This window comes from Ranitomeya imitator, chromosome 4 (genome assembly GCF_032444005.1).
Source record: "Ranitomeya imitator isolate aRanImi1 chromosome 4, aRanImi1.pri, whole genome shotgun sequence".
Taxonomy (NCBI): domain Eukaryota; kingdom Metazoa; phylum Chordata; class Amphibia; order Anura; family Dendrobatidae; genus Ranitomeya; species Ranitomeya imitator.
In genome coordinates, this window is record NC_091285.1 from 628,928,536 (window position 1) to 628,955,980 (window position 27,445).

Genomic DNA, 27,445 nt, shown 5'->3' on the forward strand with positions numbered 1-27,445 from the left:
GAAAATGCCGGTGGCTATTTTTTCTCTTGCTGAGGTGAGGCGGCTGTGCCATTGTTCTCGTGGTGTCTCTGTGGTCGGCAAATTTCAATCTCTACTGTTAATTATAGAGAGCAGGTTGCTGCCGAACGTAGAGTGATCCTGTTACTTCTTTTAACGCTTTCGGGTTTCCGAATCCTAAAGTTGGTAAAAAATCTGACATGAGACGGAACATGTGCACAGCAAGCTCGTTTTGACGTTGCTGTGCATTATGTTCATTACCGTATATGGGGCCCTTTTGCTGCAGTTTTTCAGGTGGATTCTGGGCAGAGTCTATCTGAAAAAGAGGCGGTGTACACATAACACATAACCTAAGTACGGTAATTAGAGTTGACCTCTAATAACAGGAACGACCCATTTTTCCGAAATTAAAGAGCCCTGTTTTTTTATTTCATTCACCCATCTAGGGAAGCAATGTTCTTGTATTTAGTGAAAAAAAGAAAACAAGGGCCGCAGGCTTTACTAATAGCTTCAGTGAATGCAGGAATTTTATATGTAGAGATGCCGAGAGGAACAGGGACAAGCTGGCTTGTTTTAGATCTAGGTAAAGCATTTGAAGGACGTTGTGAAATGTTTAGCTGAGTATCCCCAGTTATGGCAGAAAAACGGAGATCTAATCTTAGTAACAGATGAGCTTCACTTATGATCGTAATATTCCATCCCTGGCGCCAAAATATCCCACAGCTTATAATGAGTAAAATGATTTCCAATGCACAGAAAGACAGAACTGTGGACTAGGCAGAATTGTGACAGGCCACCATATAGCGTGACGTGCATCTAGCATTTCATCGTAGATCAGTTTTTTTCTTGTATTCAATCCATTTGCTTTTACCGAAGCATTTTATCACATCTGTCCCAACCACGGGCTCATCATTTCTCGCCTTAATTACTGACTGACATTCTAATTAAGATTCCGGATCCTCTACTGTTCATCATGAACACAGCACAAGGCCGATCTGTCTATCTAGAGGTTATCCTTTATCTGTCACTCATTACATTGGTTATGGATCACAGAGACATGGCCGATATTGAGCCGGGGGTTTGATCAAAATCAACTATGCAAGTCTATGGGTCCATGAAAAAATTGGACAGCACTCGGATGACATCTGTATGCCATCCAATTCTCAGGAACTGTCAGAAAGGAGAAGGTGGAGAAACTGTTTTTTAAATTCCTCCATTGTGAAATCATGGGTGCGGTATTGGCTTTTCTCTCTCTGGCTCTGACCTGTGTTCAGTCTGACACATACCTGACAGACTCCGAGCTACTCCACTGTCGGCTGTCAGGATTCTCCAGTGTCGGCTGTCAGTATTCTCCAGTGTCGGCTGTCAGTATTCTCCAGTGTCGGCTGTCAGGATTCTCCAGTGTCAGCTGTCAGGATTCTTCAGTGTCACCTATCAGGATTCTCAAGTGCCGGCTGTCATGATTCTCCAGTGTCGGCTGTCAGGATTCTCCAGTGTCGCCTAACAGGATTCTCCAGTGTCGGCTGTCAGGATTCTCCAGTGTCGGCTGTCAGTATTCTCCAGTGTCGGCTGTCAGTATTCTCCAGTGTCGCCTAACAGGATTCTCCAGTGTCGGCTGTCAGTATTCTCCAGTGTCGCCTAACAGGATTCTCCAGTGTCGGCTGTCAGGATTCTCCAGTGTCGCCTAACAGGATTCTCCAGTGTCGGCTGTCAGGATTCTCCAGTGTCGGCTGTCAGGATTCTCCAGTGTCGGCTTCCAGGATTCTCCAGTGCCGGCTGTCATGATTCTCCAGTGTCGGCTGTCAGGATTCTCCAGTGTCGCCTAACAGGATTCTCCAGTGTCGGCTGTCAGGATTCTCCAGTGTCGGCTGTCAGTATTCTCCAGTGTCGGCTGTCAGGATTCTCCAGTGTCGCCTAACAGGATTCTCCAGTGTCGGCTGTCAGTATTCTCCAGTGTCGCCTAACAGGATTCTCCAGTGTCGGCTGTCAGGATTCTCCAGTGTCGGCTGTCAGTATTCTCCAGTGTCGGCTTCCAGGATTCTCCAGTGCCGGCTGTCATGATTCTCCAGTGTCGGCTGTCAGTATTCTCCAGTGTCGCCTAACAGGATTCTCCAGTGTCGGCTGTCAGGATTCTCCAGTGTCGGCTGTCAGTATTCTCCAGTGTCGGCTGTCAGGATTCTCCAGTGTCGGCTGTCAGTATTCTCCAGTGTCGCCTAACAGGATTCTCCAGTGTCGGCTGTCAGGATTCTCCAGTGTCGGCTGTCATGATTCTCCAGTGTCGGCTGTCAGGATTCTCCAGTGTCGCCTAACAGGATTCTCCAGTGTCGGCTGTCAGGATTCTCCAGTGTCGGCTGTCAGGATTCTCCAGTGTCGGCTGTCAGGATTCTCCAGTGCCGGCTGTCATGATTCTCCAGTGTCGGCTGTCAGGATTCTCCAGTGTCGCCTAACAGGATTCTCCAGTGTCGACTGACAGGATTCTCCAGTGTCGGCTGTCAGGATTCTCCAGTGTCGACTGTCAGGATTCTCCAGTGTCGGCTGTCAGGATTCTCCAGTGTCGGCTGTCAGTATTCTCTAGTGTCAGCTGTCAGGATTCTCCAGTGTCGGCTGTCAGGATTCTCCAGTGTCGACTGTCAGGATTCTCCAGTGTCGGCTGCCAGGATTCTCCAGTGTCGGCGACACAAGCGAATATTCACGTGACTGTAGGTATGCTAATTTCATACTTACGGCCACATTCTGACTTGATGTGCGCAGTCTTGCTCATTGTCTCGTGTTGAGTGAGGTTGCACACGTGTAGTCGGAATGTGGCCGGAAGAATGTAAAGCACATACATGCAGTCACATGACTGTCTCCTCTTTTGGCCGACGCAGGAGAAACCTGACAGAATGTGGTGCACGAGCTGTGAGGATTAAAAAAAACCGGACAACCCCTTTAAGATTTTTCAGCTAGATTACTGAATCTATGTTTCTCAATGATCAAATCTTACTGAGGTCATGTGACAATATACTTGACTGAGACTTGAAGATTTTGCGGGGGAGTCAGAGCTGCAGTCTCGAATACCATGATACAGATAACATAGAATTCCTGTTACTTGTCCAAGGCAAATTCCGGCAAAGTTATTTTGGACTTTTGAGATATTTTGAGGAATTCACTTGATATCTCTCCACTCTTAGTATGCAATGAAAGCCAAGCTTGGTCTAGATTCATGAAAAACAATGTAACTTTTATTATAATGTGGAACTGATACTATTTGTATAGACTTACATTACAGTTGTTCTATTAGCCTCCTCCTTATTCCAAACAACATTCTTAAATCAATGGGAACCTGGCAGTCATCTCCCGAAAAGCTCTCTACCTGCAGATTTAGGGGTAATCTGCAGACGAAAAGTGTATAAATCATGCCTGTAAGGTTTACTGGAGAAGTGGATACATGGAGAAAATGAAGTTATATCCTCCCTGCAGCTGCTCGCTTTCAGTCATCGAGGCCTGCAGGGAACTGTTCACCAGTCACTATACAGTAAGAGTGCTGTAATCACTCACCGGCACATTGATTGACATTCCGCTCGGTGAACACACTCGCTACACACACACTGCAGAGAAATACTATTTAACTGATGATATAGTGGTAATCTGCAGATAAATAGTATTTCTGGAGGTGACAGCTTCTCTTTAATTCCAATATGGATTATCTAGAAAAAGAAAAATCTAATATCTTATTAGGGAAAACTATGAAGTCAATACTTTATTATATCTCCTATTGTTGTGCTGCAGGAGATTTCGATACTTTCTGGCAGGTTCCAACATAGATTACAGCATGTATTGAGAGGTCAGCAGTGGATCACCCTCATTACCAGGGACCCTTCTAACAAAAAGACATTATCGAAGTGGACAACCATGGTAAAGGAGTTTTCCCAAAATCGCAAGTTATCCCCTATTTTTACGGAATAACTAGTTGATCGCTGGGCGTCCGACCATTGGAACTCTCGGCGATCCCAAAGTCGGGGTTCCAGAATTCCGAGATCGGAGCTCTGTATGGAGCGGAGGTGAACATGCTCGACCACTGCTATATTTATTGTCTTTAGGACTGCTGGAGGAAGCCAAGTACTTCACTATTTCGGTCAGCCCCATTGACAATGAATTTACAGAGCCCTTTTCTTGAGATTGCTGAAGGTCCCTGCAGTCGGACACCCAACAGTCAGCAATTTATACCCCCTATCCTTTGAATAGGGTATAACTGGTGATTTTGGGAATAACCTTTTAAAGTTCAAATTGTATTTGAAAGTTGTTGCTGTGATCATTTCGAATTTGGCTCCATCTTCTCCTCTTTAACAGCCACAAAACATGCGGGACAAGGACTCGAGCATGGCGCTCAAGCACTCTCACTACTCGAGCACCCCGATGCTCACTCGAGTGGCGAGCACACTCGTTCATCACTAGTAGAGACTATTTTTTGTAGCTTCTGACTATGCTAGTTTCGAAACCACAGTTTGTCAGAGAAACACATTTTCCAGTTCAATTTTCGAGTAGAATTATTTTAATCTGTAATTATAATTGTCTCCTTAGAGAAGCCAGTAGTTGTAACTCCTCCACCACTTCCTGAATACCCAGACCCGAAACCAGGATTTAATTACGATGACTGTGAGTATTATTCAAAATTTAGTAATGTAGTATTATTTTGTAAAACAAGAGCCTTACATCTACGTAATCCTTCTTTCCACCACTGCATCTAAATTACAAAAATAAAGACATTTCGCAAATAGTCTTCATGAAAAATCTACCACTCTTTTGAGTTTGCAGCAGCTATACGCACCCAGACTACAAATCCTATGTAGTCTGATCCAGATTCTATAGAAATGCCCTCATTGAAAGAGCCGAGGGCTCAAAATAGGTGACTGGTACTGGCACTCTTACAAGATTGTCGGGCATGTTTAGCACATCGTTAAGTTTTTAGGACTTTTGAGAAGATCTGTTACAAAAGCAGAAGCAATTGGATAGTAAAATGAGACTTGATTGAAGAGGACTTCTAAGGTTTCATGGCTATGGGAATATCTCGGAGTGCTACAGCAAATGAGTCTTCAGACTTGTTGACACCTGCAAATACAGGACACTTCTCTTTATCCGTACAGAGGCTCTTTGGTTCTCATCCTTTATTTCTCTTGGTTTACTCTCTTTTTTTACAACAAAGATGGTAGCTGTGTAAATCTTGAAGCAATACATGGGTTCCCATGATAATAAGTACCCTGTTAGTGTATTCTATACCATTATCCCATGAGACACATAATAGGCAGGGACTACAAAGGTTGACAATAAGGTTTCCCATCGTTGCCTTGATTAAAGAGTCAAAAATGTTCGATGTCTAGTAGAAATGCTCAGACTGCTATGGGATTGCCATATACTCACTAAAGGAGTCATCCGAATTGTCAGCACCTCCAAAATACATGTCATTTTCTTTTATCCGTACAGATGATTATACCATTTACCTCAAACCACCGGACACGAATGAGGGAGAGTGGACGGAAGAGGAGACATACTCAAGTAATTCTTTAATGTACATATATGTGTATAAATACAAATGGAAAAAAAGAAAAGGAAAAGCCTTACCGTGCAATAAGTTGTGTGGTTGCTCTCATTAGGTATGCGCGGATCTAGTAACCGTTGACCACCGGTGGTAGATGCATAAGGAAAAAAGGATCAAATCTTTATTCCATCCAGATCAAAAATTGCGATATCCATAGTACACGATTAAAAGCAAGTTCATCTGACGCGTTTCTGGCCAAAGACCTTAGACGTAGTAAGGGCTTCGGCCAGAAACGCATCAGATGAACTTGTATTTAATCGTGTACCATGGATGCCCCAATTTTAGATTAAAATTGCATTTTATTTTCTTTTGTGATAGGGATCCTTTTTTTGTTAGACATATATGTGTATTTAGCCGTGGGTATAGAGACACCATGATTAATCGGTGTTAGGACTCATGCACATAGCTGGATTACTGCTCCATACAACCTCCGAGGTACATGGCGCCATAATACCGCACTCATACAGCATGTGAGCCCTGAATGTCTGTATGCCTACCATTTTATATGGTGGAATATAATTTTTATTCTTTTGAATTCTCTATGAATCTGGTCGAATTAGACTATGTTTGTATGTATGTATTGCTTCTAGAGGAAACTATCTCTGAACATACAACACCCTATGCACAATGGTACAGGAAAAAATTAACTGTTAAATAAGTGAATTCAGCAAAATGTTAATAAATATTTATTAGAAGGATAAGAGATTCTAGATCTGATTATTATATGGCCAATGTTAAAGAGGACCTGTCACTTACCATAAACACGTAGTCTTTTTTTTACCTGGAGTAAATGCTGCTGTTCTTTTGAATCTTGTATAGTTTTAGTTTGTTCCTGCGCCTCTCCGTTCCTGAGATATGCCCCCTCCTTTCTTGCATGTAAATCTAGTCTAGTCTATTGGTGGGATCTAAATAATAGGGTGGTATTTTTGCTGTCTTTCTTCCACTGATCTTTTTCCACCACGATTTTTTGGTTTGACTAACTATTCTACATTAGTAACTTAATAAAATGGTCCTAAATATTATACTTTTTATTCTATATTTTTCTGTTTTGTGAAATCTGTCAGTAGGATCAACCCTCCTAAACCGTCTATATGGTCATTCAGGTAATAGAAAGCTGAATAAAATGATACCTTGATATCTGCGATACGATGTCTTATTCCAGAAAAAAATCCACGTTTATCTTAATATGTAAATGAGCTATGAAGATCTCTGGTCCCGACATAGATCTCCCTGGGAATCTGCCTCCAGAGATTATTACCAGTGTATTATTACCAGTGTGAGACATGTAAATCAGGAGAGCAGACTGTCAGTCATTACATGTCTCACTGCCCCTTAGATTTACAATAAGTTCTGGAGGCAGATTCTCATGGAGATCTATGCCCAAACCATGGCTCTTAACAGCTAATTTACATATTTTAAAAAAAAATGTGGATTTCTCTGGAATTAGACATCAGACAACAGATATAAAGGTATCATTTCATTCCACTTTTTATGACATACATGTCTGTATAGACAGCTTAGGAGGGTTGCTCCTACTGGCAGATTTCTATTAAAATATGCTTATTGTTACTTTTTGGATTTTTGCTAACATTATATGTAAATCAAAGGGGTAGTAATTGTACTACTACAAAAATGAAGCGAACCATAAATAGACTAAAAATTAATATTTATTGAAAACAAAAAATTATGTAAAAAGGCCACATATCCACGATGCACATAAAAATATCCCAAGGGGGAACAACAACAGACCAAAATTACAAAGTAATGTTAAATCAAATTTAGGCTAGGTTCACATTGCGTTATGGCAATCCGTTTAGCGCATACGCTAGTGGATTGTACTAACGCAATGTCCCAAAAGGGATCGCGTTTGGTGATCCCGCTAGCACAGATACCCGATGTGCTAGCGAGGAACGGACATCGGACGCTGCAAGCAGCGTCCGCGGTCCGTCCGAAACTAACGGGACATCGCTAGCGCATGCCAAAAATGGCATGCGCTAGCGATGCGCTAGAGATCTGTTAGCACATTGCAGTCAATGGGTGCGCTAACGGATCCGTTACATAGCGCTAATTGCGACAATTGCACCATGTAACGGAGTCCGCTAGCAGACACCCATTAACGCAATGTGAACCAAGCCTAATAAAGGAAATAATCCAATATTTTACTCTAAGCAGGTCACACATAAAATATAAGGAATACCTATTCTAAACTCACGAGAAATGCACATTAGCAAAGAAATTGAATCAGCGCTGAAAGCATCTGTTCTATTAATTTCCCAGTAAGAATAATATATATATACTCACAACATACCCCAGTATGACCCCTTGTTTTAAATATAATTCAGGTATACAAGTAAAATAGCCCATTCCCAGATAGGATACATATCCAAAGCATGGGTGACAATACTTCTTTGAACTGATGTTACAGACAGGCGCCCCCGGAAGCAGAAGGGCAAAACGTGCGTCGCAGCACAGGGGTTACTACCTGACCATGGGCACTAATTTTTAGTCTATTTATGGTTCGCTTCATTTTTGTGGTAGTACAATTACTACCCCTTTGATTTGCATTTAAGGTTTGGAAGTGCCATTTTGTAATTTTGGGACACATTGCTGATCAACATTATATGTACCATATTTTATGTTTACAGAGAAAACAACTAGCAAAGAAGAACGTGAGAGAGAGGAGGAGGAGAAAAATCGGAAAGGTGAGGGAAAAAATGGACCTCATGTATTGCTGGGCCACTAAACCAGCGAGACAGGAACAATAGAAGAGATAATCAATGCAGGGGGTGATGGAAGTCATCAATTAGATAGAGCATGAAGAAAAAGATATAGATTGATGGGGAAAATTAGGGCGTAAACTGGATAGTAATGATATAGCCACGAGGTGCTTGAGGTTTTTGGATTCTTCAGTCCCAGGATTTGGGCACCATGGAAGGGACTGTTTAGAAAGGATGTCTCATCCTTTTTCTACTCTGGCCTAGCCAAATCATGGAGATGTGCCACACTGGTAAATTTTAGACTTTTAGAATTCTCAGGTCAGCCAACTTTGCCATACGAACAGAATGTAATTTAGATTTTAATATGTAACTTTATGTAATCTATTTTTTTTATTGTAGACAAGAAGAAGCCCCCAGAAACATGGGACTCAGAAGAGGTGGAAGAACCTCCTAAGGAGAGGAAAAGTATGTACAAATTTATTGTGCGATTTTATCTTACAAAACCTAAAATAATCTAAGTTGACCAAGTTTTGTCATTCCTAAAATTTGTTCTTAATGCAGAGTGCCCCCCAATTGGTCTGGAGTCCCATCGGATAGAAGACGATCAGATGCTTTCATCCTCTATGTTGCGCCATGGGTTGCACGCTCAAAGAGGTCGTCTTAACACGCAAGTATGTACAAGACTAAGAAGGATTAGGGTTATTCCGATCTCCAACATTTTTGGGACTTCCAAAAGGCCTGCATCTTTCTTGAAAATGGGGTCTTTGTCGCGAGCTGCTATCAATGGAGCTCTCTTCTCAGATTTGTATGGGAATTACATAAATTGCTCAGCAATTTTCCCTCTACAAATGAACAGATGGAGCCACATCTCAGTTCCACACGGTGTGATGTGTGGACCTGTTCTCTAGCAAGATGCGAGTCCCATCTTTTATCCTACCTTTAGGCTGGCAGTAATGAAGATGACTTCTTTGATGGTGCCTGGTGTGCCGAGGATGATGGCAGAACACAGTGGTTGGAGGTGGACACTAGAAGAAGCACATTATTCACTGGTGTTATAACCCAAGGACGGGACTCTGTCCTTCAGTGAGTACTAAGAATAAAACCTGACCCGAAATTAATGACACAATCTACATTTTGGTTCTCAAGAGGGTTGTACCATCAGTAGAAGAAAGTAACATTCCTGGCTGACTGCTGAAAAATGCTATCCAGCTGTATCTACCATAAAATCTAATTAGATCAGCATCTAAATCCCGTCATAGCTGAGTGATGGAGTATGGCGCAACAATGACTCCTAACTATGAAACCTTGGGACCTCTGTGTGCTACGTTATGATGCTTCCATATGGCACCATACAGAGTTATCCACCCCAAGAAACAGGTTTGGGACCAAGGTACAACCTTTTTCTTAAAAGTTATGTAAAGTTAGGCAAGATAGAAAACCATTATTTTTACATATCGCTGGGTTTTCAGTCATTGTGCTGTCCTTGTGCACAACAGAAGGCACACTGATCCAATAATAACCAGTGTGACTGTTCTCATCAGAGATTTTTCACAAGGGCTGATGGTCCATGTGATAAAAATAGGGGCATGCTCTATTCTGCTCCCATTTTTGGACCAAACGAGTGCATATAAATTGCATTCAGGTCTTGCACCCTTTCGTTATGCAGACGGATACACCGAGTCACACATGGAGAAGGTCATGTCTGAAATTTGCAGCTGTAACTAAAACAATTTTTTTTCATATGACTGTCTGATCCTGACTTATATTAATCCATATTTTTTTCCAATAGTGATGATTTTGTCACTTCATTCTACGTGGGTTTCAGTAACGACAGCCAAAAATGGACTATGTACAGCAATGGGTATGAGGAGATGGTGAGTACGATTTTATCTGCGTATTTTACTATAAGAAACCTGAACATTACAGATGATCTTGACGTTCTTCTGACATGGATGTATTACTGCCAGTCCGAGCATTGCATTGCGATTATCGTCTGAGTTATAAGGTCGTCTGACTCTTCCCGTAGACAGTTTTTTGGGAATTGTGTTTACAGTGTACATTTTGTGGTAAAAATGACCTTGTAGTATAGTCTGATTCTCTTCATCAATATGATTACTGGGATACCCCACAATACCCCATTCATAAGTCTGAAATAACAATTTTTTAGGTTGTGTCACCATTTTCCGAGAACCATAATATTGTCATTTTTCGGCCGATACAATCTGTGTCATGGCTTATTTTTTTGCAGAGCGAGACAACTTTTTTTATTAATACCATTTTGGGATAGATTTGACTTTTTATCCAAAATCTTTTATTGACTTTTTGATCACTTGTTACAGCCATTTGGTGGAATTGCGGCGACCAAAAAATTTTGGTGATCTTAAATTTTTTTTCATTTACGGTGTTTACCGATCGGGTTAATTGTTTTTAGATTTTAATAGATCGGACTTTTCTGGACACAGTGATACCACATATATGTATTTTTTAAAAGATTTTTATTGTCTATTTTTAATGGGAGAAAAGGGGTTGATTTGAACTTTGTTTTTTTTTTTTTCATTTTCTTCATATTTTTTTTTTTTTTATTTAAAACATTTTATTTTACTCTTCACTGTTCTTGTTATCTCCTCTAGGCAGTGGAGTAACTAGAGTATGATGTACCCCGGTATAATGCACTCCCCATAGTCCTCCATATAGTATAATGCATCCCATAGTCCTCTATATAATATACTTCACAGTGCATAGTCCCCCATAAAGTATTATGCACAGCCCATAGTCATCCATAAAATATAGTGCACAGCCCATATTCATGCATGTAGTATAATGCACAGCCCATAGTCATTCATGTAATATAATGTACAGACCAGTCATCCATAACGTATAATGCACATTTCATAGTCATCCATGTAGTATAATGCACAGCCCATATTCATCTATAAAGTATAATGCGCCTCAATCATCCATAAAGTATAATGCATAGCCCATAGTCATCCATGTAGTGTAATACACAACCTATAGTCATCCATATAGTATAATGTACAGCTCATAGTCATCCATAACGTATAATGCACAGCCCATAGTTATCAATGTAGAAAAAATGCACAGCCCACAGTCATCCATAAAGTATAATGCACAGCACACAGTCATCCATAAAGTATAATGCACAGCACACAGTCATTCATAAAGTATAATACACAGCCCAGTCATGCATGTAGTATAATGCACAGCCTATAGTCATCCATAAAGTATAATGCACAGTCAATGGTAATCTATGTATTATAATGCACGTACATATGTAGTCATACATGTATTATAATGCACATCCCATAGTCATCCATAAAGTATAATGCACATCCAATAGTAATCCATGTAATGAAACACATATTCAATCAAACCAATGGTACAAAGTGACTAGAAAGATGACTGATAATAAAATAATTATTTTTATTAAATACAAATTGTTAAAGGCTAAATTTAAAAAGACAGGGGAAAATAAAAGGGGAAATACCTCCAAAATGTTCAGGGAATGGTACAGTTAGATGGAATAGGTAAATGAACACTGCAATTTTTTAGGAAAACAAAGCTAAATGTGCGTTAGCCTGCTGGGTGAAAAGGACAAAATATACCTATGCAGAGATATGATCTCATTTGCATTTCAGCAGCTTTTCCAAAGCCATACCGCAACCAAAAAACAATATAAAATTGAGTGCTACATAAGATAGAAGCCTGCCTCAAGGAAGGAATAGATCAGTTATACAGTTAGGTCCATATATATTTGGACAGAGACAACATTTTTCTAATTTTGGTTATAGACATTACCACAATGAATTTTAAACAAAACAATTCAGATGCAGTTGAAGTTCAGACTTTCAGCTTTCATATGAGGGTATCCACATTAAAATTGGATGAAGGGTTTAAGAGTTTCAGCTCCTTAACACGTGCCACCCTGTTTTTAAAGGGACCAAAAGTAATTGGACAATTGACTCCATGGCTATTTCATGGACAGGTGTGGGCAATCCCTTCATTATGTCATTCTCAATTAAGCAGATAAAAGGTTTGGAGTTGATTTTAGGTGTGGTGCTTGCATTTGGAAGGTTTTGCTGTGAAGTAAACATGAGGTCAAAGGAGCTCTCCATGCAGGTGAAACAAGCCATCTTAAAGCTGCGAAAACAGAAAAAACCCATCCGAGAATTTGCTACAATATAAGGAGTGGCAAAATCTACAGTTTGGTACATACTGAGAAAGAAAGAAAGCACTGGGGAACTCATCAATGCAAAAAGACCTGGGCGCCCACGGAAGATAACAGTGGAGGATGATCACAGAATAATCTCCATGGTGAAGAGAAACCCCTTCACAACAGCCAACCAAGTGACCAACACTCTCCAGGAGGTCGGCGTATCAATATCCAAATCTACCATAAAGAGAAGACTGCATGAAAGTAAATACAGAGGGTTCACTGCACGGTGCAAGCCACTCATAAGCATCAAGAATAAAAAGGCTAGACTGGACTTTGCTAAAAAACATCTAAAAAAGCCAGCACAGTTCTGGAAGAACATTCTTTGGACAGATGAAACCAAGATCAACCTCTACCAGAATGATGGAAAGAGAAAAAAATGGAGAAGGCGTGGTACAGCTCATGATCCAAAGCATACCACATCATCTGTAAAACATGGCGGAGGCAGTGTGATGGCTTGGGCATGCATGGCTGCCGGTGGCACTGGGTTACTAGTGTTTATTGATGATGTGACACAGGACAGAAGCAGCCGAATGAATACTGAGGTATTCAGAGCCATACTGTGTGCTCAGATCCAGCCAAATACAGCAAAACTGATTGGTCGTTGTTTCATACTACAGATGGACAATGACCCAAAACATAAAGCCAAAGCAACCCAGGAGTTTATTAAAGCAAAGAAGTGGAATATTCTTGATTGGCCAAGTCAGTCACCTGATCTCAACCCAATTGAGCATGCATTTCACTTGTTAAAGACTAAACTTCAGACAGAAAGGCCCACAAACAAACAGCAACTGAAAACCACCGCAGTGAAGGCCTGGCAGAGCATCAAAAAGGAGGAAACACAGCGTCTGGTGATGTCCATGAGTTCAAGACTTCAGGCAGTCATTGCCAACAAAGGATTTTCAACTAAGTACTAAAAATGAACATTTTATTTAAAATTATTTAATCTGTCCAATTACTTTTGGGCCCTTTAAAAACAGGGTGGCACATGTTAAGGAGCTGAAACTCCTAATCCCTTCATCCAATTTTAATGTGGATACCCTCAAATGAAAGCTGAAAGTCTGAACTTCAACTGCATCTGAATTGTTTTGTTTAAAATTCATTGTGGTGATGTCTATAACCAAAATTAGAAAAATGTTGTCTCTGTCCAAATATATATGGACCTAACTGTATATATAGCAAAAAACCCTTAATGCTGAACTAGCTATAAAGTATTCAAAAAATTATATATATTCTTATTGCGGCTATTGCTGGCTATAAAGCACTCAAAAAAGTATACTTTATACTTTATGAGCGACTGTGGACTGCATTATACTTTATGGATGAAGATGGGCTGTGCATTATACTTTATGAGTGACTAAAAAATTGCAGTGTTCATTTACCTATTCCATCTTAATGTACCATTCCCTGAAAATGTTTGAGGTATTTCCCCTTTTTTTTGTTCCATTTTTTTCTTCATTAACATATCAGTAGCGTGTCTATCCATCCTGGGATTTCCATAACTCCACGACTGTTCCATCTTGGTGATGCAATTTCAATGTTGAGGAGTATAAATGGCATGTAGTAAATTGAGGCCTATTCACAAAGTTTGCATTACTACTCTGGACCATCAAGATATACCTCTACTCCCCACCTTAACACCTGAATGAGAGAAAAGTTCAATTCTGGCTATTTTTGTCAAAAATGGAGATTACTAACACTGTTTGCATGGCACAGAGACTCACTCAGCATTAGGCTCCCTTCACATGTCCATTTTTTATGTCCATATGCGGTCTGTTTTTTAAGGTCTGCAAATATGGACACGCACACACATTGTGTTCAATGGTTGTGCACACGTCAGGTTTTTCACATGGACTATGTGTCCGTTTGAAAAACCCTCGCACATGCCTTTTTTTCTGGCAGCACAGAGGAAATGCATACTGCACACGTACACACTGATGGCACATAGATGACATCCGTGTGACATCTGTGAGCGGCTGGGCAAAGCAGTACAGTTAGCGCTTTTCCAAGCTGCCAGTTACCAACTACAACTATCATCATCCTCGCCTGGTCTCTCTGCGATCAATGGGACTAGGCGACGCTGATGACAGTTGTAGTCAGCAGCACGGCATCTGGGAATAGTAATAACCACAACTGTCAACATCCTCACCTTGTCTCCCGGCAATCAGCGAGATCAGGCATCGCTGTAGACAGTTGTAGCCAAAGCTTTAAATAAATTTAAAAAATGGCATGGCATCCCCTTATCTTTATTAACCAGCTGAGATAAAGCAGACAGCTGGTGGCAGGTGTTATTTTTCTGGGAAGGGGATAATATCTATAAAGGTTCCCAGTCTATCAATGTCAGCTCACAGCTGTCTGCATAGCCTTTACTGGTTACTAAAAAGGGAAGACCCCCTCCCCTCCCCCCCAAAAAAAAGACGTGGGGTCCCCCCAATGTTTAATAACCAGCAAAGGCTAAATAGACAGCTGCAGGCTGCTCTTAATAGGCTGGGAAGGTGCCATTGATATCGACCACCTCCTAGACTAATAACACCAGCCCTCAGCCTCCCCAGAAATGGCACAAGCATTAGATGCGCCAATTCTGGTGCTTAGCCTTAGCTCTTATTACACCTACTACATATTGGGATAGGATCTTGGGGATTTAAATACCCCTTTAAACGTCCCTATGCTGCAAACACTAATGTTGTTAGTATGTATATTGTTACCCGTAGTGACCAATCAGTGCACAGCTTTGATTTCTCAAACTGCTCTGGAGCAATTAAACCTGCGGTGTGATTGGTTGCTATAGGCAACAAGGTCAGCTTTGTGTTAAGAAATATGGCTTTGATAAATGGGGCTCTATAGTGTCAGTTTTTATAGTTACCCCCTCTCCAATGTCTCTTTACAGATGTTCTATGGGAACGTGGACAAGGACACACCGGTGCAGACAGATTTTCCAGAACCCGTTGTAGCAAGATTCCTGCGTATATATCCCCAGACCTGGAATGGCAGCCTGTGCATGCGCATGGAGGTCTTAGGATGTCCAATATCCAGTAAGAAATATCAATTTTATTTTAATCAAAAATTTTGGTATATTCGGAATGAAAAGAATTGTACTCTACATTGGATTATACATCAGAAACCCACAAATAGTCTTCAGAAAATCTGAGAGATAATCATTTAATATGGAAGAAAACTCAGTATTACACCGCTACACAGTAGGACACAGAGTCCTAAGGGTCTGTATGTAGGCGCTTTGTGTGCCGTCATACGGTGCCTCCATAGGGAACTGTACCGTGGGATTAATGCATCTAGGTTGCATACTCTCCTCTTCAAAAAAAAAAATTAAATACCGTACAAATTTATGTCCAATTTTTTAATTTATTTATGATAATTTACCAATAAATAATTCAGACACCAAATAATACCACCACACAATGAACATTCATTATCACCATACCCTTAACAAAACTCAGCCCTTTTATGCTCTTTTCACAAGAATGTCTCCGTTTGTACCCCTACACAATAGTTATGTCACCCATTTTTTGTGCCCCCATATGGTAAAGTGTTCTGTGCGCACCTCCTCCATCAGTATTGTATTTTCAACCATGAAAAAGTCCTGAATCTCCCCTAACCCTATTCCCACAATAAGCGCCTGGGACGTCATTATTCCCAAACTTTCAGAGACAATGCAGTTTGTGGCTTACATGAGTAATTGCCGAGGTAAGAAGCCAATGCCTCTTGGAATTGTCAAAATTTCCAGTTCATCAGGATGCAAGTGAGTCGCCCGCCAGGACCATGGAGTACTCGGTATCGGGTCCTGCGGTTCACAGGGGGATGTCACGGTGGCTGACCCGGTCCGTGGCCCTGGGCGCCCATGTAAAATGGAAAGGTCTTTAAAGGGAATAACGTTTATGTTCGTGACGCCACCTGTGGTATTCAGTCAGTGGGGACTGACGCTGCTTTAAGGGGTTCTCTGGGGTGATGTTATGGCAGCTAGATAGTATAACTTCCCACAGGTGAAGTGTATCCCCAGGGCTCCTGGTGTGTAGATGGAGGATGGTGAAAGGCGCAGTAAAGAATGAGGACACAGGTTTGCAGTCTCTTTACCTTGTTTAACGTCGACTTCAGGCAGCCACAGTCCAGGGTACCAGATCACAGGGCAGGCAGGGTCTGACCGACTTGGAGGCAAGTTATCAGTCCCCTTATCCAGGTGGAAATCAAAAGCCTTCCTCTAGCGCCATGGTGTTGTAGTCCCTTACTGCCTAGGGCTTCACATAAGGTCCTCACAGATGTTATCTCTCTCTTTCTGTCCTCCGGATAGGATAGGACATAACCCGTATGACTGGTGGCTTGAGGATGTTTATAGGGACTCTAGCACGCCATAGCCTCTGAGGGGTGCCACCTTGCCTCCTGGGTGGTAGGTCGGACAGGTAACTTGGAGTTCAGCTGTCCTGCCGGTCTCTGATGTGAGTCATAGAGGTCCTTACAACCTCGGTGTTCCGGCTACCGGTCTCTGCGCCTCAGAAGGAGGCAGCCTGCTCGGGGCTGGTCTCACCCTGGTATTCTCTCCGATGCTTTGCTCTCCTGTACGCTCTCTGCAATGTATTCGGCTTTCTGAATGTCTCTTTCCAGGAGCTGCTGCACTGCAGCTATACAGCTCCGTAAAACCTTCCTCTCCCTTCAGACTGATCCAGTCTGTTTCCTGGCAAGAACTGACTGGACCTTCCTGGAACTGACTCACTTTCCCTACAGACTACCAGTTATATATATATATATACATACATATATATATATACACATATATATCTATATATATATATATATATATATATATATACAGTATATATATATATATATACATAGAGTCACCTAGTGAATAGGATCAAAAGCTCCCCCTGGTGGCCTGGAGTGTGAATGTGTTGCATGTTTGTGGTACCTGGCTACAGTTCTTGCCTTCAAGCGTAACATCACTCTCCCCATGAGGAAAGTAGTGCTACCGTGACGACCAGGACCCTGGGGCGCCACACAAGCAGAGTGGAGAATGGCACATGCCCTGGAGATCCAGGGTATCCTTCACATTTGTAAGGTTTACACAAGTCTACAAGGGTAACATTGTTTGAAAAGTAAGAGGTGATTTTTATATAATTTTGATCCCTGAACTTGCACCATACTTTGACCCCTTTGCGTGACGTTTGGTGGATGATTTTTGTGTCATTAGATTGATTACAAATTAATGGATGCTGTTCTGTGATTGTGGTGTCAGAATGTGGTGGTGTCCGTAGCATCCAATCATAGCAAATTTTTCATTTTATCTCCGTAGTATAACAAATGAAAGCTGCACTGTGATTGGTTGTTAAGGGGAGCAAAGGCAGATTTTCTTTTAGACAGAGTTCATAAAAGTATGGTGTTGCACTCGCCACGGTTCCTTTCAGTATTTGATGGTTGTGGTGGAATAAGCTTCTGTTTCTAACAACGTGATCAAAATGGCTACAAGGGAGTGTCGTAATTCACCCCAAAACTTTTGCTACATTTGCAGTTGTTTTGTAGTGAAAAAACAATAAAGGAACATTAAGGACTTCGTTAGATTCAGAAAGTTTAGTTGATCCCACTAAAGTTCTCCTACCACCACTCCACATTAAGCTTGGACTTACCAATTTGTGAAAGCTCTACCAAAAGGAGAGACTTTTAAGAACCTGTGGACCAAGTTTCAGAGACTGTATGAAGCAAAACTGAAGAAAGGCATTTTTGTGGATCTGGATATTCGGAAACTCATGAAGAACGAAATGATGGAAACAAAAATGAAAGTAGATGAGAAAAAGGCTCAGAATTCTTTTAAAGATGTCGTGAAGAAATATCGAGGTAATAACAAAGATCCAAAGTTTAAGTCAGCCTTAGGTTGTCTAATGAGTTTGAAGTTCCATTTTTTACATTCCCATTTGGACTACGTTCCTGAAAACCTTGGTGTTTTTAGGAAAGAGCAATGAGAAAGATTTCATCAGGATATCAATGAGATGGAACAATGATATCAAGGTAAATGGAACGTGAACATGATGGGGGACTACTGCTGGATGCTTCACAGAGAAGATCCGCAGGCCGTCTATGAGAAAAAAGGTATCAAGAGAAGATTTGAAGAGAAAAGTACATTTTTGGCTGCAATAAAGATTGGTCTTGTTTATCTCTCTTGCACGTAATTTCACGCGCGTTTTGTGCAAAATCCATACATGATCGTTAAAAATAGAAGTTAAAAAAAAACACAGGGCATAAGAAAATATAAGAATCAGTAATTGGATATGAAAAAATCTTTATAAACCCAAATTTTACATACCTGTGTTATTTTCTGAAACAACTCTTTTTATCCCGAAATATATGCATATAAGTGAAAAAAAAGGCCCGGATCTGGACAACTCCTTTAACTTGGAGCTACTATGTTAAAACCAGTTCATATTAGGAGATTGCGTTATTAAATTTTCTCTCTTTAGATTGATATTTTTTTTCTTCACACCGCTATTCCCGCATATAAAATCTGCTTCTTTCTAGATGTGGTCAGTTATTACAGCCAGAACGAAGTGATCACATCTGCAGATAACCTAGATTTCAAGCATCACAACTACAAAGATATGAGGCAGGTGAGTATTTCTATAGTCTCCTGAATCACCACCGCCCTGCTTTTAACTTCTTAATATCTCTTCTTTTTTTGCCCAATATGCCTTTTCCCAACCAGCTCATGAAAGTGGTTAACGAAGAATGCCCAACCATCACTCGAATATATAACGTAGGGAAAACCGCTAAAGGACTGAAAATATACGCAATGGAGATTTCAGATAATCCAGGGGAACATGAAGTAGGTAAGGACATCAATGAGGAAATAATAAAATGTCCTTCAAATAAAAATGAAGCAGATAAAGGTATTAACAATTGTGTTATTTGCCTTTTGTTCCGAATCCTAATCTGTCTTGTCTGATACTCAACAGGAGAACCAGAATTTCGGTATACAGCTGGACTTCACGGTAATGAGGTTCTGGGTCGGGAACTGCTTCTTCTTCTCATGCAGTTTATGTGTAAGGAATATCGAGATGGAAACCCACGTATAACAACTCTAGTCCATGACACCAGGATTCATCTTGTGCCTTCGCTAAACCCTGATGGGTATGAGATTGCAAGTCCAATGGTGAGTACACATTTGTAGAGGCTCCCTTAAAATCATGAGACTCAACTTTGCAAGGTCTGCACTCAATACTGGATCATGTTAGATCCGGTTGTTCCTGGATTGGTTTAAGGTGCTATCTACGATTCCCGCCAATGATATCTACATTCTTTTCCCCGTTAATTTGAACAGAGCTTGTGATACCATGCACAGCTTGTCGATGAGAGGTGCTATTTATGCGGAAAATACCAATTATAACACAAATTTTGACCTAAATTAAATTTCTTTAACACAGGGCTCAGAACTCGGAAATTGGGCACTTGGCCATTGGACGGAAGATGGCTATGATATTTTTACAAACTTCCCAGACCTTAACACAGCACTGTGGGCAGCAGAGGACAGAAAGTTAGTCCCTTATAGGTTTCCAAACAATAACATACCTATTCCAGAAAGCTTTTTGGCAGACGATGCTACAGTAAGTCACTTGTGACAGTCTAATTATTGGTGGAAATGGTGCGATGAAAACAAGACTGATATATTTCTTGTCTAGGTGGCAGTGGAGACCAGAGCAATCATTGCTTGGATGGATAAAATTCCTTTTGTTCTGGGAGCTAATTTTCAAGGTGGAGAAAAGTTGGCTTCTTACCCATATGATATGGCAAGAGCAGTGAAGGAAGAAGAACCACCACCCAGGTATCGTCACCACATTCTCCAAGAAGAGGAGGAAGAAGAGGAGTCTGTAGTAGAAGTTGCAGCAGAGGAGGAAGACGGAGTGTCTAGAACACCTGACCATGCTATTTTCAGGTGGCTTGCCATCTCTTATGCCTCAGCCCATTTGACCATGGGAGAGACCATTCGTGGTAGTTGCCATGCAGATGACTTCACCAGGGGTATGGGCATTGCCAATGGAGCAAAATGGAAGCCTGTCTCTGGCAGTAAGTAATTCAGTTACAGCATATTTTTTGTCTAAAATGTCTTCTAGACCCTAAGTAATGTTTTAGGATAAGTGTTATAGGAAATCTGTCAGTAGGACCAACCCTCCTAAGCAGTCTACATGGACATGTAGGTCATAGACAGTTGAATAAAATGATACCTCGATTTCTGATTTTACCAGTGTGGGACATGTCTTGACTGACAATCTGCTCTCGTGATCTACATGTCTCACACTGGTAACTCCTCCTTTCATTTAAAATATGCTTTGGAGGTGGATTCTCAGGGAGATCTATGTCCGGCCCATAGATCTTAGCAGCTCATAACATTACATTAAGAAACACATGGATTTCTCTGGAACATGACATCGGATCACAGACTTCAAGGTAACAATTTATTCTACTTTCTATGACCTACATGCCCATATAATCCGCTTAGGAGGGATGCTCCCACTGACAGATTTCCTTTAAACGGTTTGTGCAAAGAAGTGAAATTATCCCCCTATACAAAGGATAGGTGATACTTCCTGATTGCTTGTGGTTCCAAACACTGGGAACCCCACCAATCCTGACAATGGACTTCTGAAGAGCTCCTTTGAAAGGAACACAGATCATGAATGTGCCCCTCTCTTTCTGTGGGAGAGGTAGCGGAGCGCTGTGCTCGTTTGTCTCTGGCAGTCCCATTAAGACTCGATGGAGCGGAAGTGCACATCCTCAACCTCTGCTCCATTTATAAGGAGCTCTTCGGAGAGTCCCAGAGGTTGGACCCCTCAGAGATAAGAAAGGTATCACCTACCCAACACAATGGCGATAACTTCATGTCTTGATGCAAACCCTTTAAGAACCACTGCAGTCTTTCCATTGCTGGTAGGTCATAGATAAAACTGCACATTGAACTAAATAGAATTAGTTTAGTTGTAGAATCACATGGCCTTTTCTTTTCCCTAACAGGCATGAATGACTTCAGTTACCTACACAATAACTGTATGGAGCTTTCCATATACCTGGGCTGTGACAAGTTCCCGCATGAAAGTGAACTTGCCGAGGAATGGGAAAATAACAAGGAATCTCTTCTTACCTTCATGGAGCAGGTGAGTGAACACCGCCCCATCTTTCGCTTCCAATAATATGGAAGACCAATATCTGTTGTGTTGATAATTCAGGCCACCTAAAAACTGTGGCCGGTCCTACTCCATACTTATGGGAGGTAGAGAAAAGGTACATGCATATACGATGCGCACACCTGGAGTATATTAGAATAAGAAAGATAACTTATTAACACCTAGTGACAAACAATTAAAAATATGTAAAAAACACAAAAGAGGTGATATACACACCTCTGGATCTATGATACGCAACGTTATCTACATACACTCTTGTTAGGTCAAACAGTGATGAATAAACATAGGTAAACCATACTACTGTGATATATAGAAATACTGTACATAAAAGGATAAATGCAGAGAATGTCAGAGTCATTAATGTATATACACATATACAAATGGGCGACCCCAAAACAAATAAAGATGATGACCACCTGACTGGTATATGTAAAAACATATCATGTAAATGGCATAGGGAACATGTAGTGAATGAGCTGTATGGAGCTAGAGTTTACCTTATGGGTTAAATAATCAAATTACCTATATAAAATAATCTTGTTAGATCAGACTATTACAGCTATGGCAATGTCAAATATGCTTATTTTAATAATTTTTGTAATTCATTTTAGACAAACTTTTTTTACATTTTTTTTTACTGCCTTACACCTTTTGCTTTTAGCTCTCATCGTTGACGTGAAGCTGCGATCATTTGATTGCTTGTGCTATATGGTGCAGTCTATAAAAACGAAAACACACTATGAAGCCCATTCTGGACCTTCCCACCAAGATCATGACACAAATGCCACTGTCAGAGATTGATAGCGGTATTTAAGTGATTAATCAGCAGACATCTGAGCTTCCATTTACCCTTCATTGAATGGGCTCAGCTACTGAGCGGCTTCATATACTTGTACTAGTGATGAGCGAATATACTCGTTACTCGAGATTTCTCAAGCACGCTCTGGTGTCCTCCGAGTATTTTTTAGTGCTCGGAAATTTAGTTTTTATTGCCGCAGCTGAATGATTTACATGTTAGCCAGCATAAGTACATGTGGGGGTTGCCTGGTTGCTAGGGAATCCCCACATGTAATCAAGCTGGCTAACAGATGTAAATCATTCAGCTGCGGCAATAAAAACTAAATTTCCGAGCACTAAAAAATACTCAGAGGACCCCCGAGCGTGCTCGAGAAATCTCGAGTAACGAGTATATTCGCTCATCACTAACATGTACCTGTTACATGACAGAATAAGACAGCAAGGAACAGGAAAGGGTTATAGAGCAACCAGTGGCATTGAAGCACCATCCATAAGACCTCCATGCTTTTTGGGAGGGTAATCAGTACTACTTTCTGGACCCAAAGAAAACAAATTAAGTTTGGCAAGTAAAATGTATTTGTTTATTGTCCTTAGGGCTGTAATCAGATGGCCGTGTTAATTTGAGCAAGATGTGCAATCACCATGAGAAAATTCAGGTATACCTCCATGACGGTGTATTCAAATAGCCGTATAAATTGGACCGAGATCAGAAAGCAATGCCTAGACTGGCCGGTGGGTCTCCCGACCTGAGAGTGACAGTTGCATAGAAATATATGTAGCTGTCTCACTCGTGTTGGGAAACCCACTGGCCAGCCCGAGCATTGCATTCTGATCTCGATCTATTTTATATGGCCATCTGAATACACCGTCAGAGATATACCCAAATTTTCTCACGGTGCTTGCGGTGATCTGTTTGAGGTCACCGCAGTTCATCTGACTACTCACAGTGAAGTGTGGGAACGCAGCTTTAATGACCAGTGGTGAACTCTATGACATCACCGCCCGTCACTGAATCTGCTCTCGCAGCACCTCATTGTATCCTGCTCTTCAGCCTGGACTATTGCATCTTTGCACCGTCCAGGTTGTAAAGCAGTTATCGCTGTGATGGATTACGGCAGGGGACAGCATGTGGGACAGGTGAGGGATATGGTGGTTCATTGTTTTTATTTTACAGGAGACAAGGCTTATAGACCCCTCTGCATTACTAGCTCCTGAGCTTGATGTCACCTAACAATGCAAAGGTGACATCAACCTCCCAACCCTATTGCCCCACTTGCCACCACCACTGGCAAGTGAGAAGAGCGAAGCTAAGCACCAGATTTGGTGCATCTAATGGATGCGCCAGTTCTGGGGCAGCTGAGAACTGATGTTCATAACCTGGGAGGGGCAATATCTCTGACCTCTTCCCAGGCTATTAATATCAACCCACAGCTGTTTGTTTAGCCTTTGCTGGTTTGAATCTATAGGGGAACCCTATGTCATTTATTTTCTGGCATCTCCCATAAATTTACCAGGAAAGGCTAAGCAAACAGCTGTGAGCTGTTATTAATAGCCTGGGAACCTTATGGGGAATTGTTCCTTATCCCAGATTATTAACATCAGCCTCCAGCTGTGGACTTTCACTCTGCTGGTTATCAAAATTGTGCGGGAGCCCACGCCATTTTTTTAATATAATTATTTATTTTACACAGGAGATACACAGCGGGGCTGAATATAACTCCAAGCATTGTCTCCTGGTCGTGCTCTCAGCACGAGCAGGAGACAATGATGAGAGCTGCCTTCAGCAGCCGCCGGCACCTGGGATCAGCTAGATCTGTACCGCTTCTCCACAGGTGCTGGCGACTGAATACAACTCCTTTCATTGTTTCCTGGTCGCGCTGATCTCAGCACGAGCATGAGACAATGATGAGAGCTGCCTTCAGCAGCTGGGCGGTGCCAGAAAACAGCACAAACTGTACCGCTTGTTTCCAGGCGCTGGTCTGTGTCACGTTGATGACACACGGATGTCATCTGTGTGCACGTGTGCAGCATGCATTTTGTTCATGCAGCGCATAAAACCTGACATGTCTGTGTGTGTACGTGTGAAAAACCTGACAAGTGCGCACCACCACGGAATACAATGGGTGTCCATATGTCCGTATTTGCAGTCCTTAAAAAACGGACATAAGAAGAGGCCTTAGGCTGTACATAGGTCGGGCAATTTGAAAACTGCTTCACTAAAGAACTCATGCCTGGACCAGAGGATATGTTCAGGTGATATTGTTTAACAACTGTATTGGAAGATGATCATGATGCAGGTTGATATACTGTATTTTATCCAGAAATATTTGCACTAGCTCATCACGAGGCTGCTGTTGATGAGGTGGGGTGGGCTTTGATGTCGCTTAGAGATGGTATATTTGGAGAATAGGATTGCACACTTTCATGCCCTTTGTAGAGCCTTGAAACTAACTAAAATAGAAAGTCAGACTTGTTCTGTCAAGGTACGAATGGATTGCTCTTCTAACGACCAGAAAGTGTCTGGTTTGGTTTTTGACTGATTGAAACTTCTGTCTGATGAAACATTTGACATAAATCCAAGAACAGTACACAGAATTAACCAGTCCTGACAGACAGAAAGGACCATTTCACAGCAATACGAAGCCTGTAAGTCTGAAACTCGCCAAACTGTTCTTTCATTAGAGCTACTTGAGGACAAACCCGTTCGGCATTTACTTGTTGAAGAAATGAAGATTTAAGAACCACTCCTTGCAGGAAAGAAATTATCTGCTTGAATATTCAATGTAACCTTTATGTGGACCACAGAAATTCCCAACAGATGTTTTGGCTTTCCTTTTGGAGTGACTTTGAGTTCTCCCTTTCTTGTTTACATAAAAAATACAAGTTGGACTATCGGTTTTAACCTTAACATCATGATTGGAGAAATTAATTCAAGCCAGGGAAAAATGTCATCTCTTTCCGATTCAAAGAGGATTTTAGTTCTTTGTGATTCCGACTGCCTCAAATCCATAGGTCTCTTAGATGTGCCACACAGCCCAAAATTGAAGCATCTGTGGCAAGTATGATCTGTTCTGGTTGAATCAGAGTGGAACCCCTGAGAAGATTGAAGACAGGGTGGTTGATCCCTACAGAAATGTGAAATGGGATTCTCCAACTTCTGTCTGGAGATAGAGGATGATTTCTCTAAGGCAGGAGAGATAACTGGAAAGATTGGAAATGGAATCTGGAACACGGCACCACTTCTATCATTGCCGGGAGGAGACCAAACTACCCTACTGCTTCGCGGATCTTTTTTTTTCAATGATGAATGATGTAACATATTGAAGACTGGATTTTCTATAATCGTGCCTGAACCCGAGGAACTCTATCCTACTGAATGGAGACAGACAAGCTTATTTCAAATTCAGCAGGAAGATGTGGTTTTTACAGATGAGAACTTAACAGGTGAATGTGACAAACAGGTTGGTTCCTTGAGCTGGCATTTGAGAACCAATTCTCTATGTCCAGGACTACATACACTCCAGATGAAGAAATACTGATAGAACTATGAAAATCTTCATAAAGACGTGTGGAGTAGGTGAAAAGCCGAACCAGAGGCAGGTAAAGTGAAGATAAACCTTGACGAACTGCCAATTGGTGGAGAGGAATAATTGGGACATAGACATATGTTTTGGACAGATCCAAAAGTCACTTAATTAGTAATAAAATTAACAAAACAATTAGCCCCTTGAGAATGCAGTCATCTTTTATTTTTTTCCTCCACATTTTCCAAGATTATTATTTTTTTTACAGCAACAGTTGTATTGTATGAGATCTTGTTTCTTCTTTAAAAAAAAAAAAAAAAAAAAAGAGGATTCGGGTGGCCCAGGTCTTCTCTGAGGCCCTTTCTAAAAATTTAGACAATTTCTTGAGAATTATATAAAATAAAAAAATTCTAAAATGTATTACTTTTTGGAAAACTAAAACCCACTTGTACTAATTCAGTTTCTTTAGAATATAACTCAGCTATGGGACAAAGAGTTTGGAAGGAATTAAGGAAAGGTTACAAAAATTCAATTTTCAAGAGTCATCAATCAGCAGACCAAGTTTGCCTTGTTGTTTTTCAGAATATAAGATTTTTAGAAATAAGATGTAAAGGTAAATGATAAAAGAAAACACAAAAATTTTAAGGAAAGAGTTTTTTAAGAACTTTTTTTTTTTTTTTTTAGCAATGTTGCTGTTAAGCTGGCTATTGCATAACCTAACCTAGCCAAGTAGCTGCCTTTCATCATACTACCTGTCTTTGGCTCTGTTGGATCCTTCTGCCAGATAATTTAACTATTGGGAAGTTCACCTTCAGGCATTTTCTGGAAGTGAGATTCATTAAAGGGGTTGTCCACCTCTGGTGACAATTTTTTTTCTTCTTACTTAATTTTATATATAATTTTGGCTCAAATCATATTTGCAATCGAGATTCATTAAAACGTGGCACCTTTTATTTTTATAGCCTCTGGGTTGTACTGCCTATCGCTGGGTTAAATGAGAATCCATCAGTGAACACTTTCTGACCAATGGGAGAGTTTCAGCTGATTTAAGACCACATCAAAGTTGAATGTGCAGGGACAGAAAGAACGGACCTGTAAAAGCCAAACGGTGCAAATTTTTTTATGTAACTAAATTGCAAAAAATTATGAGCTAGATTTATCTCAATTATTATTATTTATTTATATAGCACCATTGATTCCATGGTGCTGTACATGAGAAATGGAACAAAAACAAATCCGAAATATCCACGTGGTAGCTAACTGAATCAGTTTTCTCATCTGATAACGATATTACTTGGGAGGAAAGAGATAAAGGAACAGAAGACATTTTTATTAGAAAAGGGCTGACAGCTTGTGTTACAAAATCTGCGAGGAGCCTTGCTGACTCACTCCCCACCAGGGGTAGAAGATTGGCTGGACATCTGAAA

At 41.0% G+C, this 27,445-nt stretch overlaps 1 protein-coding gene across 3 annotated transcripts in view; it reads left to right on the forward strand.

Annotated features, from left to right (window-relative positions):
- AEBP1 (AE binding protein 1) overlaps nt 1-27,445 on the forward strand; it is a 57,179-nt gene that overhangs the window by 23,470 nt on the left and 6,264 nt on the right. For all 3 annotated transcript variants that reach the window (XM_069766695.1, XM_069766697.1, XM_069766696.1), the window contains 14 exons: nt 4,558-4,632; nt 5,458-5,529; nt 8,218-8,274; nt 8,689-8,754; nt 8,851-8,960; nt 9,233-9,372; nt 10,079-10,163; nt 15,408-15,552; nt 19,040-19,128; nt 19,224-19,347; nt 19,474-19,670; nt 19,942-20,121; nt 20,197-20,581; nt 21,527-21,666. In XM_069766695.1, coding sequence (XP_069622796.1) covers nt 4,558-4,632; nt 5,458-5,529; nt 8,218-8,274; nt 8,689-8,754; nt 8,851-8,960; nt 9,233-9,372; nt 10,079-10,163; nt 15,408-15,552; nt 19,040-19,128; nt 19,224-19,347; nt 19,474-19,670; nt 19,942-20,121; nt 20,197-20,581; nt 21,527-21,666 — 1,865 coding nt within the window. The remainder of the gene's footprint in view (nt 1-4,557; nt 4,633-5,457; nt 5,530-8,217; nt 8,275-8,688; nt 8,755-8,850; nt 8,961-9,232; nt 9,373-10,078; nt 10,164-15,407; nt 15,553-19,039; nt 19,129-19,223; nt 19,348-19,473; nt 19,671-19,941; nt 20,122-20,196; nt 20,582-21,526; nt 21,667-27,445) is intronic.